We start from the raw sequence: 14708 nt of genomic DNA, 5'->3' as shown, positions 1-14708 counted from the left end.
TGCAAGCCCGGGATGCCATGTGTGCATCTGAACACGCGGGGCGCCCGGCAGACCGGCCCTCTGGGGCCACGGTCCGCTGGCTTGAGGCCGCATCACCCACAGGGGGGGAAGAGGGCTGTCTCCCTGAAGCAGGCTTCGAAGGCTGACCTGGGAGCTGGGAGGTGACGGGCTTGAAGGGCCAACAAACTGGGGTGCCTGCTGGCAGAAGGCAGGGTGGAAATTGTGTGATTTCCAAAGGGTCTGGTTTCACTTGGGGTGGCGGGGATAAGTTGGGATGAGACTCAGCAGCTTTGGGAGGGGGGCCGATTCTCAGGTGAGCTCGAGTCCCACCAGATGCTGCCATCATCTAGCATCCCCAAGGCCCTGGCCGTCACCCCAGGAAGCAGGCAGCCTGCTCCCCCAACCCGCCCCATCTTACCATTTATTTACAAACTCCTGGAAGTCCTGGGTGAACACACCGTTGGGCAGCTTGGGAGGAGGCTGAGGGACAGACCAGATGGGTGGGGGTCAGAGGTCAAGGATGGTTTGGGAATCAGGGGGAAAGACACCGCCTAGCCATGCGGCCCCTCAGGACACCTCTCATGGAGGCAGAAGCCACCACCCTACTCCCTCCAGCAGCTTCCCTGGGAGCCCTGCTGCCTGCCCTGCCACCTGGGTTTGCCTCTTCCCAGGTTTTCTTTCAAGAGCTCTCATGTTGGGATCACAACTGGTTCTGGAGAGAAGGAGAAGGGGCCATCCCGTCCGCCTCCTCTGGAAGTGCCTGGAGTGAGCTGAGGGTGTGGATCTCAGGGAGGCAGCAGCTGCTGGGGTTTGGGCCTGCAAACTGGGGGAGCCCACTCCCCCACCTCCTTGGGAAGGACGTGCTAGCTGGGCCCGGGCAGTGCTGCTGGGTGCAGAAGTGCTCTCACCAGAGCCGCCCGCCCAGCTCTGTCATCACTGACCCTGCTCTGAGCTGCTCACCTTGAGAGCCAAGCCTGGGCCCAAGGCCAGCCACCCCAACATCCCAGGGCTACCGGAAACCATGTCTGTCCCAGAGGGCCCAGGACAGTGATGCGGCCATGCTGAGAGGGCTGGCTCTGGGGTCAGTTCCTGCTGGGTCCTGTGCCGTTCCCCTCCTCATGCCTTGATGTACCCATCTGTACAGTGGGCATCCATGCTGCACTCTCATGGGCTGGGGCTCCCTGAGGGGAGGGGGACACCTGAACCGTCTCTGAGGAAGTGGGAGGACTCACGACCTCACACACAGACACTAAGATGCTCAGAGAAGGAGGTGCGGGTGTCAGGGCGCCTAGGCCCTGGCACTTAGCCCCCGGGCTCAGAGTGACAATTCTGGGTTCGTCTCTATAAAGATAAGAAAACAGCCCCTTGGGGAGAGTAGATCTATATATTGCAGGTAGAAGTGAGGCCACACGTCTTCACACCTAGTAACAACATCCTATTGAAGACAACGGTCTCCATCTCTCCCTGCAGCCCCTCCCCCACACACCCCACAGTCTACGTGTCCAATTCTCTTCTGAGGCGGGGGGAACGCCTTCCAACAGGAATAGCTTACTCCCGCTGGTGTGGAAAACCTGCCAGTGGGGCTCTGGGCACGCACCTCGTTCACGATGTAGTCCAGCAGCTCAAAGATCGCCATGGCTGGCCGGCTGTCCATCCCGTGACCTGCCCGGGGCAGAAATGAATTCGGGTGAGATGGGCAGGTGGCCACCGTGCTTCTGTCTGGCGTCAAGGCCTGAGTGTATGGAACGCAAGGCTGACCACCCTCCTCCCACCCGGCCTGAACCACAGGGCAGGCTCCCTGGCCCGGCTGCCCTCCTGGGAAAGGAACTTCTCTCCTGACCCTCAAGTGAATGAGAAAAAGGAAACAAACCCCAAACATGGAAACAAATAGGAACTTTGGTTGACAAGGCATACATCTGGCATGGGGCCGCGTCTGGGCTGTCCCAAATCCAAACCCCTGTTCCCGGTGCAGGCAGGGCGTTTGGGGGGGGTGGAGGGGGTGGCGGTGGGCAGGCAGCTGTGTGTATGACCTTGCCCAGACCTGCGGGCTCACAGTGGTGGCCGGCCGCGGTGGCTGACCCCTGTCCTAGACCCAGCTGGCCAGGCCTGCATTTGGCAGCTGGACTTTTGCCTTCTGTCCCCTGTCCTGAAATGGGCACTCGGGCTGGGGCCGGGCTGGGGGAGGTGCTGGCAGGCGAATGGCCTGGCATAGCCCACTGCTCCTCCCTGCCTGGAAGGTTGGGGCATCATTTGGGAGTCAGGCAGGGAAAGGAGGGGCCACAGCCTGAGGACACAGATTTGGGTGGGGGGTTCTCCCCTCGGAGGAAGTTACAACAGCCCAGCAGTCTGAGCATGGCAGCAGGGAAGCAGGGGGTCTGGGCTTGAAAATATTGTGAAAACCAACTGATGACACATGTGTCTATCCATGGTGAACAGATGCCACGTAGTGGAATATTATGTGACCATAAAAAAGGAGTGAGGCACCGACACTTGTGATGTGGACGGACCCTGAGAACACAACGCTCAGTGAGAACAACAGACACGGAAGGACACACAGGCTGTGATTCCACTGATGGGAAACATCCAGAACAGGCAGATCCACAGACACAGAGAGTGGGTTCCTGGTTGTCAGGGGAGGGGAGAGGGACAGGGGTTCCTTCTGAGGTGACGAGAATGTTCTGGATTCAGATAAGGTGGTGGTTGGACATCCTTGTGAATGTACAGAAATCCAGTGTTATTAGCCTGAATCGAGTGGATCCTATGCTATGTGAATTCTATCTCAATAAAGCTGTTAGGAACCAGCCAACCAACTGCAGTCTACTGCATAGTCCTTTGGTCTCAAACTTAATTCAACTCTCTTCCAGTCACCTGACTTAAGAAAACTAAAATAAAGTCACAGATCCCTAAGTGCTGTTGCCTAATTATACCATCTGAGCTGTGACCATGACCCTGAGCCAGCCCTCAACATGGTGCAAGCATCAGCCTGAATCTCACAGGTGGCTGGTCCGGGTACCGTGAGGCCTCTGCGGGACACAACTCTTCCCGCCTATGCTGGGCTATGCAACAGGGTTGAAGCCACCAGCCACTGGAGGAGACCCTGAGTTGAGTTCCTTTCAATTTGCGCTCCCCAAAAGGTTGGATCTGACACAGGAGAACAGCCATGGCAGGTGGTGGCTGCAAGCCTGCTTGCTGGGCAACCCTTCGGCTTTTCGTATGCTTGAACGTTCTCGTGATAAAAGGTGGGAGAAACCATCCCCCTACCCCACCCCCGCCCTGGCTGAGGATTGAGCCTCTCAACCCAGCCAGCTGGCAGCAACAGGTGCAGCGGCCCCAGACGGGAGGGTCTGGGGCACTTGCAGCACTGTCCCCAGAAGCCACAGGACCATCTGAGGACTGCCGACCACAGGGAATACGGCCCAGGGGAACAGGTGGTGCTGAGAGGGGCCCGTGGGGAGGCAGCTGCCGTCCCCAGCCTCTGGGGCCCATCCAAGCTGGAAGCCCCAGCCTGGAGCCCTACCGCTGATGGGGCGTCCGGGGGGCCTCGGCCGCGGCGAGATGCTGGGAGGTTCTCCTTCCACACCATCGACCATGGGCCGGCCAAATATGGCCTCCAGCTCCTTGGCATCCGGCGGGGGGATGGGGTACCTTCCGATGGACAGTTCCACCAGGGACAGGCCCATGCTCCAGATGTCTGACTGCACCGAGTAGTGGGTGCCTTGTAGCCGCTCCGGCTGCAGGGAGACAGGGAGAGACACCCCAAGGGTGACAAGGAGGGGCTGGCACCCTGGGGCCCCCCTGCACCCCTGTCCCACTCTGGGATCCCTCCAGAGACCCAGCGACAGAAAGCAAGCCATTCCGTCTCCTCCCTCCACTCCATCCATCAGAGCTGACAGCAGCCCCCCACAGACCCACAACCCACAGCTGGAGAGTGCCCTGCCCAGGGACATCTTGTTCTCAGGACAATCCCAAGACTGACTTCTCACAATTTGCTCATAAAATCGCCTGGATGGCTACTAAAATAGTGACTCAGAAATTGACTGACTATTCTCCCCGACTGGACTTTTACTAGCAGCGGAGAGCAGCTGGGCAGAAAGACAAAAACCCAAGTGAGAAGACGAAGGAGACTGGAAATTCAAAGGAGAGGAGAAACCCCCAGCAAAGACAGAAATGGCACAATGGGCAAGAGTAGGCTTCTGGAAAACCTGGAAAACAGGGAAAAGCTGACAGAGTTGGTGGCAGGGAGGATCGCAGAAGAATCTAGGGACACAGCGGGTCGAGGAAGGACTCACAGACATGTAGGACCGCGTCCCCACGAAGGAGTTGGCCATGGAGTCGATGAGCTGGCCGCTCACCCCGAAGTCACACAGCTTGATCTCCCCTCGGGAGTTGACGAGGATGTTGGACGGCTTCACGTCTGGGGGCAGAGCCAGAAGTGAGGACACTGCCACCCCTCACCCCCTGCACGCCCCAAGGCCGGGGTGCCCTCCCCTTACCTCGGTGCATGATCTGGTGTTTCTCCCGGAGGTATGCCAGGCCCCGCAGAACCTGCAGGGGAGCCGCAGGGCGCTGTCAGGGGGACTGTCCCCAGGGCCAGGCCACAGTGTCCACAAGATAGTCACCACAGTCACCCACCTCACCGACTCTCACAAAGTCCCCTGCCTGTGACGTGGGCAATGCTCTCTCCTCGTCTGAGGACGGTCTGGGATCCCTGGGAGCTAAGACAAGGCCTAAGGCTGTAAGTGTCCGGCCAGCCCCCTGCCCTGGAGGTCACCCCAGCCCCAGGGGCATCCTCTGTTAAGCCCTTCACTGTTGGGACTGTGCTCAGGCTCCCCAGGCTGACAGGGTGAAGGATGGAGAGGCTGTTTCACCAAGTCAGTGAGGCCACAGTCAATGATGACAGCACTGTGGGACACCACGTGTCTGGGGTCACAGCATCTCCTCCCCTCGCCCAAGGCCTGCATGGGCCGGGGAGCGTTACCCCACTTCACGGGCAAAGGGACTTGGCCCACTCAGGCACGCAGCTGGTGGAGGCTGGCAATGGCACCTCTGCCTCTTTGAAGGGGGCCACGCTGATGGCCACCACTGGCTTCCAGGGGCTCCTTGAAGCCTGGTCACCTGGAAGCGGGGAAGAGCAGTAATGAACCCTGAGAGTGCAGGGCCAGGCATGTGCCTACACACTTACCGCGATGCTGACCTTGCCCAGGATCTCTTCGGGGATTCTCTTGGCTTCTTTCAACACCTGGTCCAGGGAGCCGCCATCCTGGGGACAGCACAGGGGACAGGCGAGCTGCTCTGAGCCATTGCCAGGCCAGGGCCTTGGGACACCAGAGCAGCAGGCTGGAAAACAAACCACTTCCCAGGCTCCTGGCGAGCGGGTGGTCACTCATGTCTGCAGGAAAGAAGCCAGACCACAGCCAGAGGCGACCCGCGGGCACAAGGCAGGGACTCCCATTGCTTCAGGGGCTCAAGAAGCAGAAAGGCTGCCACCATGCTCCCAGGTGGCTGAGCTTCCTGGAACCCAGGCCCTGGCTGGACAATAGGACTCAACCTTCCTGAGGCTGCCAGGTAGTGGCAGGCAGAGCGGAGCCACAGAGGCCACTGCTCCATGGGCTAGAGTTCGAGCTCACAGCCAGAGCACCAGAGAGTGTATCCGAGTGGGCTCGCAGCTCTGGGCCTGGGTCCCCTTCCAGCAAGCCGGCCATGGCCGTGGAAAGGGGAGCGAGGCCACAGGGGTGCCAGCCCAAGTGCCCAGCGCAGAAGGGAGGCCAAGCCCATGGGTTCCCTCACTGCTCCCTGGCCGAAGCCTCCCCAGCTCCGCCAGGAAGGCCTGATGGCTGATGGGCACAGGGGAAGGGGAGCAAGCGACAGCCACTGCTCACTCTCCTGCCCCTGGTACGTCCAGCAAAGGACCTGACACAGGTCACCCTAGTCGGTTCCCTGACCCGGGCGGGGACCCAAATCCACAAGCTAATGAGAAAACGACAGAAACCCAGGGTCTTGTGCAAGGTCTTGTGCAAACATGGAGACCACAACCCCAGGGGTTGCCGACTGGCCCACAGCACCTCTTGGCCACACGGAAACCCCCCCAGGGTGTCTGGCAGCCAGAGCTGGACCTGGGGGATGCTGGCAGAGGTGGTCGAAATGGGAACTCAAGGCTAGGAGGACAGCCTGTTTTCTCTCTCCCCTGCTCCAGGGCCCCTGTGGCCACCTGCTGCCCCAGGAGGCCTCTCACTTTGCTGGGGGGGTGGGGAAGAAGCCTGCAGGCTCGGGGATGCCTAGTCCCCCTTCCTAGCCCTCTGTCCCCACTGTGTCTGGTGAGAAGGGCTGTGTTGAGAGTTCTGGAAAACCCCAGGCCCTCTGACACTTTAGGAATCCATGCAGGCTCTATGGACTTGCCCCAAACTGAGGGCGAGTGACCGTGCACGCGCCCACAGTGGGTGTGGCTGGAGAGGAACCCACGGGACCAGGCGGCCTGGTGCACCCAGCAGACAGGCTACTGGCCCAGCCCCATTCTACATGCTTGGTGAGATGGGAATTCCTTTTCTTCTCATTAAAACAAAAACAAAAACTATTTATTTATTTTTGCCTGTGCTGGGTCTTCACTGCTACACTTGGGCTTTCTTTAGTTGCGGCAAGCAGGGGCTTTTCTTCGTTGTGTGCAGGCTTCTCACTGCGGTGGCTTTTCTTGTCGTGGAGCATGGGCTCTCGAGCACAGGCTCAGTAGTTGTGGGGTACGGGCTCAGTTGCTCCATGGCATGTGGGATCTTCCCGGACTAGGGATGGAACACGTGTCCCCCCAGACTCGCAGGCGGACTCTTAACCATTGGACCGCCAGGGAAGCGCTTCTTCTCCTGTTCTCAACCTTAAAGGAATGTTTGGAAAGGATCGTGGTCTCTCTCTTTCCAACTTGGCTCCTGATTTTCCGAAGGGCTGTGATACGTCTGTGGGACAGCGAACATTCATGCAGAGATGGGGCCAGGAGAGGCCCCAGGATGGGGTCTCGAGGTGGCTCAGAACACAGTGAGGTTCTTTTTCACCTCGCCCCCAACATTAGAACGGGCCATTCTCTGTGAGGGACCATCCTGGGTGCCATGGGCAGCATCCCTGCCCCCTAGAACCATCTCCCTGGCTGTGACAACCACGAAGGGCCTCCACACCGCCCAGTGGGGAGCCCCGGGTCCACAGCTGAGGAGACATGGGACAGGATGTGGTATGAGAAGCCCCATGGCAAGGTCCCTCTGAGCCCGGGTCTTACTCCTTATGCATGACTGTGAGCTTTCAATTTGCCCCTGTGTCCTCTGAGCGTCCCAAAGCCCTCCACTCATTGAGAAGGGAGCACATGAATAGATCCTTCTTTTGGTAGCTTTTTTTAAAAGATTTTTTAAAATTTGTTTTTGGCTGCCCTGGGTCTTTGTTGCCATGTGAGAGCTTCTCACTGTGGTGGCTTCTCCTGGGGGCGGAGCACAGGCTCCAGAGCTCGGGCCCAGCTGTGGTGCACAGGCTTAGCTGCTCCAGGGCGTGTGGACTCTTCCTGGACCAGGGATTGAACCCGTGTCCCCTGCACTGGCAGGCGGATTCTTAAACACTGGACCTCCAAAGAAACCTGATACATTCCTCTTAAAAATTCAAATGCAGATGAACTGCACCCTGATCTCCCAGCAATTCCACCAGCCTTCCCAAAGTGTGACTTATTTTCTTCCAGATTCTTCCATGCTCCTGCACACACATCCATGTGCACAGAGGAAGACTGCGTTTTCAGCCTGTCTGTCTGTTCATTCATCTGTGGGTTCGAACGATACACACTTTCCTCCTGAAGGACTGCTCCTCCAGAGCGTACCTGTGGGTTTCATTTCTCCCCTGGAAAGTTGCCTGCTGTCATTCTTTACCTCCCCTTTGCTGAAGGACACATCTGATTTTTCATTATTGTAGAAAAGGGACTGCTTTCTTTGGTACATTTGACTGCAGGCCAAGAAGTACCAAGAGGTGCCTCTGAGTGGTCTGTCAGCTGCTCCCTGGCCACTGCAGCCCCTGAGACACCACTGTCCAGTGGTCCAGGCCCCTTGTTTCCCCCGGGAATGGGTCTGGGTGCCGGGGCAGCCACCAATTCTGCTGTTTTCCGCACTGGCAGGTGAGTTTCTCCTTCTGGGCTGAATTGGGACTGCTCATCATAGCCGGTAGGCTTTTTCCACAAGCTAGAGCTCGAAGCTCGCCGGCGGGAGAGGAGAACCAATGCAGCAGGACCCTGCGTACAGGCAAAACCTTGCCCCATCCTCACCCCCTCAAACAGACACAGTGTGACATTCTTCCAGAGTCCCATGAAGGGAGGTGAGGGCACTGCAAGAGCCTCCCTAAGGCTCAGCTCTGTGGGCCCTCACCTGTTAGCAGAAAGCAGGGTGCGTGGGCCACACTGGAGCCCATGTCTTGGAGTTTGTGTGTGATCTACATGTCCACCGTCCTCTTATGCTTGCTATGAAAGTGAACCAGAAGAGCCCAACCAGGAGCTAAAAGCACGAGCCCAGCAAGCAAAGAGAATCCAGCATCCCCCCAGCACCATGTGTGCTGCGGGAAGGAGCCTCACAGGAACCAAGGCTTCACACCCACTGAGAGTGGAGGGGGAAGAAGAGGGGCGGGGCTGGGACGCTGCCTCTCCTTTGCCAGGAGAGAGGAGCCTCCTGACTCAGGATATCCAGGGAGCAGGGGTGGGGGTGGCTGAAGAGAAGCTGGGGGATGTCCCTGGTGGTTTCATAGGGTCTTAACGACCCCGTGCTTCCAAAGTGGGGAGTGCAGGTTTGATCCCTGGTTGGGGAACTAAGATTGCATGTACCACGCCTGTGTGCTGTGGCCAAAAACAAAGAGAGGAGGTGGGGAGCAGGGGGAAGGGAAGAAGGAGAGAGGTGGGGGTGGGAGTGGGGGGTTCATTACAATACAGCAGAGGCCTCCTCAGACCAGAGTGACTTCACGTCCATTTCTCGCCCTGACTCTGCCTGACTCTCATCTGCAAGGAGGTGGCCAGGTGGGTGGGCAGATATGACCACCTTCTCGCCAGTGAGAAAGGGGCACCCACTGGGCACTGCCAGCTTGGGGGGAGCCCTCCCTGCGGCTCACGTGCATTCCTGGCGGGCTCTTGCTTAAATTCGTTTCCTGCCTTCATTACAAAACCATCAGAGAGGACAGTGTGCTGGAGGCCGGGCGTAACGGAAGCTGCCTGCTGAAAGCCACACTGCATCCTGGTTTTGCAAGGGCCCCCGAGGGCCGAGGCCTGGACGGCTGGGCTCGGGCAGGGCTCTACCTGCCGAGGGCGGGTGGCAGAGGGCCGGTAGTGTTTCCTCCAGGAGCCTTCAGCTCTGACCACTTCTGCTTTCATGACATTCAATCCCACCCATTTCTGAGCCTTGAGACCAGAGTTCCTTAATGACAGGGTGCATAGGAATCAGCCGTGGTTTAAAGGAGATGGGCACCCACCCTCCACTACAGAGGCCTGGTCCCCACGGGCCTGAGCTGGGGGTCCAGAGCTGTGTCCCCAGACCACACACTCCGGCCAGAGGGCACGTGGGAAGGAGCAGTCAAGCGTTTCTTCGAGCAGCCCTCCCCAGGTAGGCCTGCTTAGGTTCACAGACTTTCCTGTTTTTTTTTGGCAGCACCACATAGCATGTGGGATCTTAGTTCCCTGACCAAGGATTGAACTCTCACCCCTCTCAGCGGATGCGCAGAGTCTTCACCACTGGACCACCAGGGAAATCCCAGGTGCAAGGACTTTCAACGTAGCATTTTTACATAATGCGGCAGGGACTGGGAACAACCTCAGTGTCCGGCAACAGTGCTTCATAAATTACCCGATGGGTGCACATGGACGCCGGGACAACCAATGGAGGGAACAAGATGGGCCCAGCTCTGAGCCCACAGAGAGCAGTGTCTCTCATGGATCCAGAGAAAAAGCAAAATTGAGAGGAGGCTATGTGGTGCTTAAGAAATGAAGGAAGCTGTGTGCAGGGTGTACAGAGCTGCGCCGCCTCCCCACCTGCACTAGGCCCCCGGAACAGGCCAGGGCTCTGGGGGGTGGGCTCACCATGTGCTCCATGCAGATGCTGATTTCGCCGTCGCTGTAGAAGGCCCCGTAGAAGCCCACGATGTACGGGGAGTTGCACTCGTGCAACACTTGTAGCTCTCGAATGATCTGGTTCCGGATGGCTGGCTTGATCTCCAGGTGGATCAGCTGCGGGGGAGATGGGGACGGGGTCAGGGTCACACGGCTGAGGGGCCTAGAAAGGAGGGGTCATTCACCTACCTGGGAGACGAGGACGCACACCCAAGTGCAGACTTGAACGGGAATGTTCACAGAATCTGGAAGGTGGGAGCAACCCGTACACCCTGAATCAACTGAAGGAGGGACAGGCCGAGGATGCTGTCCCTCCACGCATGGAAGCATCACTCAGCCATGACGAGGAGAGAAGCCCCGACACTCGCTATCACATGGATGTGGCCTGAGAACATAATGCTAAGTGAGAGGAGCAGACACAGAAGGATACACAAGGTGTGATTTCACTAATGGGAAACGTCCTGAACAGGCTGATCCTCAGACACAGAGAGTGGGTCTCTGATTGCCAGGCCTGAGGGTGGGGTGGGGGAGTGACTGCTCATGGGGATGGAATGCATTTTGGGGTGATGAAAATGTTCTGAAATTGATGATGGTGATGGATGCACAGCTCCATGAATATACTAAAAATCACTGAGTTAAATACTCTAAAAGGGTCAATTGTATGGTAGGTGAATTACATCTCATTAAAGCTGTTTAAAAAAAGTATCATCAGAGGCAACACTGTCCACTTGGTTACAAGGGGAGCTCTGTGAATCAAATTTTACAGAGTGTCAGCCCTTCCCAGGAGCAAACCCAGCAGTGCCCTGTTCGAAGGGGCAATTGCTTCACCACTGCCCCTCGTCAGGGTGGGTTCCCCTTCCCCTTCCCCTGCCAGCCAAGAGACCAGAGAGAGCCTCCCGCTGCCCCCCTGGGAGCCTGACTCCCCTTCCCTTGAGTTCAAGTCGACAGAAAGGATTGTCACCAAATTGATCATGATACCTGGAAAGACGAGGAAGGAAAGGACCGCCTAGAGATGCAGAAGACAGCTGACAAAGGGCCCAGAGCAACGCCCAGCTACAAACCCCAAGGAAGCCAAGATGCCTGGCAGGAGAGAGCCAGGCTGTAGATCGCTGACCTGGCTGCTCAGAGTCCCAGGTGCCCCAGCCACCGCGATACAATAAGGCAAGGGTATAATTCCCACCCACCCCTGTCAGAGAGGCAGAGCCAGAGCCCAGCTATCTGAACGTGACCAACTCAACAGACATTTCTGTGCAGTTGATTACGCGCAGGGCCAGTGATGAGCAGACAGCAGAGAAGGTCCTGCTTGGAGGGGACATGCCACCGGGAATGGGTGAGACACAGGCAGAGCAACCCCAGGTGGTAGAGGTGCTGATGGAGGAATCACAGACAGGTGCCCCAGGATTCCGGTGACATTGAGGCCAGGCCTCAAAGGATGGGTGGGACTCAGCCAGATGGACAAGGGATGGTGGGAGTGCCAGGTGGAAGGACAGAGAGTGGCCTGTTGGAAGGGTATGGGCCAAGTTCAGGGGGTACAGTGTATGTGTGGGACCCACACGAATGCCCCTCAAAACCTGGAGAACTGTGGAAGACTCTGGCAACACGGTGCCTGGTGCCCACGAGGCCCCCAGGCAAAACCTCCCACCCCTACTTGAAGGATGCCTGCAGAGCCGATCTCTGGTCGCAGGCTCTCGGACAGCGTGCCTTCCCACGGCCAACCCCAGCAGGATGGCTCTCTCTTGTGAGGGGATACCCAGCACGTGCCCACAGACTAGGTCAACTGCAAAGAACAGACCCAAGAGGATTCAAGTCCAAGCCAGACAGCGGCCAGCTCAGCCTCAGGTTCTCAGGAGAACAGAGCTGCTGGTCTACGGGCACGAGAATGCACACTGGGGTTTTGTGCCAGCTGACTCAGGGCCATCACTCCAAAGAAGGTGGCCAGTGTTGGGACGTGGCCTTGGGTAGGCCTGTAACCTCCGTTCTTAAAGCCAGTGGGACCGAGGGGAGGGACACACACAGAGGCTGAACACACATTCCTTCGCTGGGAGCACAGGAAATCAGGAAAGCCCTGTGGGCACAACACACTCTGAGTTCATCGGGACTCAGGACGCAGGAGGAGTCGGGATGCCACGCTGGAGTCCAGAGAACACTTGGAGACCAGCTCCCTTGGGTCTTGTGGGACTGGCCTCACTGCTCGTGTGGAACTGCTCAGGATACTGCCCTGCCCATCAGAGGGCCAGGAGGGACCAGAGCCCTCAGCAGGATCCCCGCTGATCCTGCCAGCCCCACCTTCACCCTCACACCTGGGCCATCTGATAAGCTCACACTCTTGGAATGCATGGAATTCAGACTCAGCTTCCTGGGAACTCGGAATTCCACCAAGGGTAGTGGAGGAAGGAAGTCACTGAGCCTAAACACCACTGTGTCATGTCCATTGCCCCACCTGTGTCCTTGGCTGGATACCGGCAAACAGGCCTTTGGGGTGAACTGGCCCTCCAGGAGCTCTGGACCCCCAAAGACCAGTTGAGGGCTTCAGGGCCACCGGGGAAGGTCTCCCTGAACTGTGTGATCCTGGGTGCGTGGCTGCACAGGCCACAGGCAACCAGAGGAGATCACGCCTGATGCAGAACAAAATCTGAGACCCACTCCCCCCTAGTTTTTGGACCCTTCTTTTTTTCCTTTCTTTCTTTTTTTGGAGTCAGCTTCCCAATGAGGAATCGAACCCTGGCCCTGGCAGTGAAAGTGCCAAGTCCTAACCACTGGACTGCTAAGGGAAGTCCCTTCCCCTCCCTCCCCACCAAAGTTTTTATTTTCAAAGGATTATAGAAGCTCAGGAAAGTTGCAAAAACAGCAAAGAGAGTCTGTGACTGAGGCGGGAGTCAAAGCGGGGCACAGACATACGTGGCGCAGGGCTACCAGCTAGACTACACCTGCCCACCTCTCCAACTTCAAACTCTGAAGCCCCACTTCACAGGCTTTAAGAAAGCTGTAGATAAACTCTCAAAAATCCGTGGTTATATAAGTCAGGTTATCTACCACCTGCAAGAGTCCTGGCCAACCTGAAGACCCTTCCGACCCTGAGAAGCACTCTGAGTTCAAGTCCCTACCACCCCCCACTGCTGTCTGAATTTCATGGCTGCCCTTCTGCTCCCCAGAGTGGGGGGTGCTTCGGGGAGAGCAGGGATTTCTGGGGCTGCTCTGGTTTGGAAAAGGCGGCCTGCGGAAAGCAGACAGAAATAAAAACGAGGGGTTGTACATTTCAGGAGGGAGGGGCTCGGCAGGCAGACAGCCAAGCGACAGACCCCAGCAGAAGCCCCAAGTGCACATCTCCCAGGAAAGGCGGGCCCTGCACAGATCCCCTGTCGCCAGGGTACGGGGTGGTCAGGTGTCCAAGAATGCAATTCAGAAACCATAGGGTCCAGATGATGGGATCCAAAGAGGGGGCTCTCTATGTCAACACGACGGCCCTGGGGACGTGTGCAGGGGCCACTGTCCCCCGGTGGGGACCTCCTCCTGTTCCCCACCCCCGACGTCTCTCAGGGACCCTCCCCCACAGACCAGGAGGGCAGCCACACAGCAGGCCCGATGAGGGTCGTCTCAGCATCAGGGTCTGCACTGAACAGGGAGGTGATGGTCACTTCACATGACCCCGGTAAGGCCATGGCACCCAGTTGTTGGGTCAGGCACCCATCTAGAAGTCACTGTGGAGGTATTTTTAGATGTGATTTAACACAGGAATCATCAGACTCTGAAGGAAGCAGGTGACCCTCTAAGTGGTGGGCCTTATCCAATCAGGTGAAAGCCTTCCAAGAAGGGATGGGATCCACCTCCAGATTCAGCTCTTCCCTGGGTCTGGAGCCCACAGGCCTGCCCTGCCGACTTCAGACCTGCCAGCCCCTATGACTGCCCGAGTCAGTGTCTACTCTTCCCCTCCATGCCCCCAGAGGTTCCCTCTCTCTGGAGAACACTGGCTAACACGTGTCGTTCGGACCCCATCCCCCAAAAAGTGACCGTCGCTCCCAGCAGCCAGTCTTGGTGGGCAGAGCTTTCTTCTGGCTCTGATGTCAGGGGGCAGCCGGCTCTAAGGGCACCTGACTCTCCTCTCTTTCATCTGCTCCTCTCTCAAGCCAGTCTGTTCCTGTGAATCTGAACTGTAGCCACAGCTGGGATGGCAGAGGGTGGTCTTAGAGGAGGAGCTGCGTGAGGCAAGCCTGCATTGCCACAGTCTAACTAGAACCCAAGCTGGGGGATGGGGCCTCTGAGCCCAGGAGCCAATCAGAAAGCAGATGCCTGCACCCTTCAACCTTCCCTCCCATCTCCAGGGAACCTGCCCGGACCACTGACCACCGGCGCCCACAGAGCACGGGGACAGAGCAGTCGCCCACTGCCAGCTGTGTCTCACCTTTCTGGCCATGATGAGGCCCGAGGGTCTGTGCTGGACCTTGGTGACCACTCCGCCATTGCCGGCTCCCAGCTCGGAGATCCGTTCGAAGTCATCGTCCTTGAGTTCACCGACTTTGGCCTTCTGGGTAAGGAAGGCTTCCAGCCGCTTCTTCTGCTGCTCGTCAAGCTCTAGCTCCTCTAGCTTCTTCTGGAGGTCCACCAGGTGTGCTCT

General features: G+C 57.8%; 1 protein-coding gene across 1 annotated transcript; it reads right to left on the bottom strand.

Annotated features, from left to right (window-relative positions):
* Positions 1–42: 42 nt before the first annotated feature.
* On the bottom strand, positions 43–14705 carry LOC122440231 (dual specificity mitogen-activated protein kinase kinase 2-like). The gene is made up of 9 exons (XM_043466211.1): positions 14496–14705; positions 10067–10213; positions 5183–5260; positions 4494–4545; positions 4290–4414; positions 3518–3731; positions 1598–1662; positions 419–480; positions 43–198 (listed from the first exon to the last, which is right to left on the bottom strand). The coding sequence occupies exons 1-9, from the start codon at positions 14505–14507 to the stop codon at positions 93–95; spliced, it is 861 nt and encodes a 286-aa protein (XP_043322146.1). The 5' UTR covers positions 14508–14705; the 3' UTR covers positions 43–92.
* Between the last annotated feature and the right edge of the window lie 3 nt (positions 14706–14708).

Source organism: Cervus canadensis, chromosome 4 (assembly GCF_019320065.1).
Source record: "Cervus canadensis isolate Bull #8, Minnesota chromosome 4, ASM1932006v1, whole genome shotgun sequence".
In the NCBI taxonomy this organism is placed as follows: domain Eukaryota; kingdom Metazoa; phylum Chordata; class Mammalia; order Artiodactyla; family Cervidae; genus Cervus; species Cervus canadensis.
Note: the sequence above shows the minus strand (reverse complement) of the source record. Positions and strands in the feature narration are given on the sequence as shown.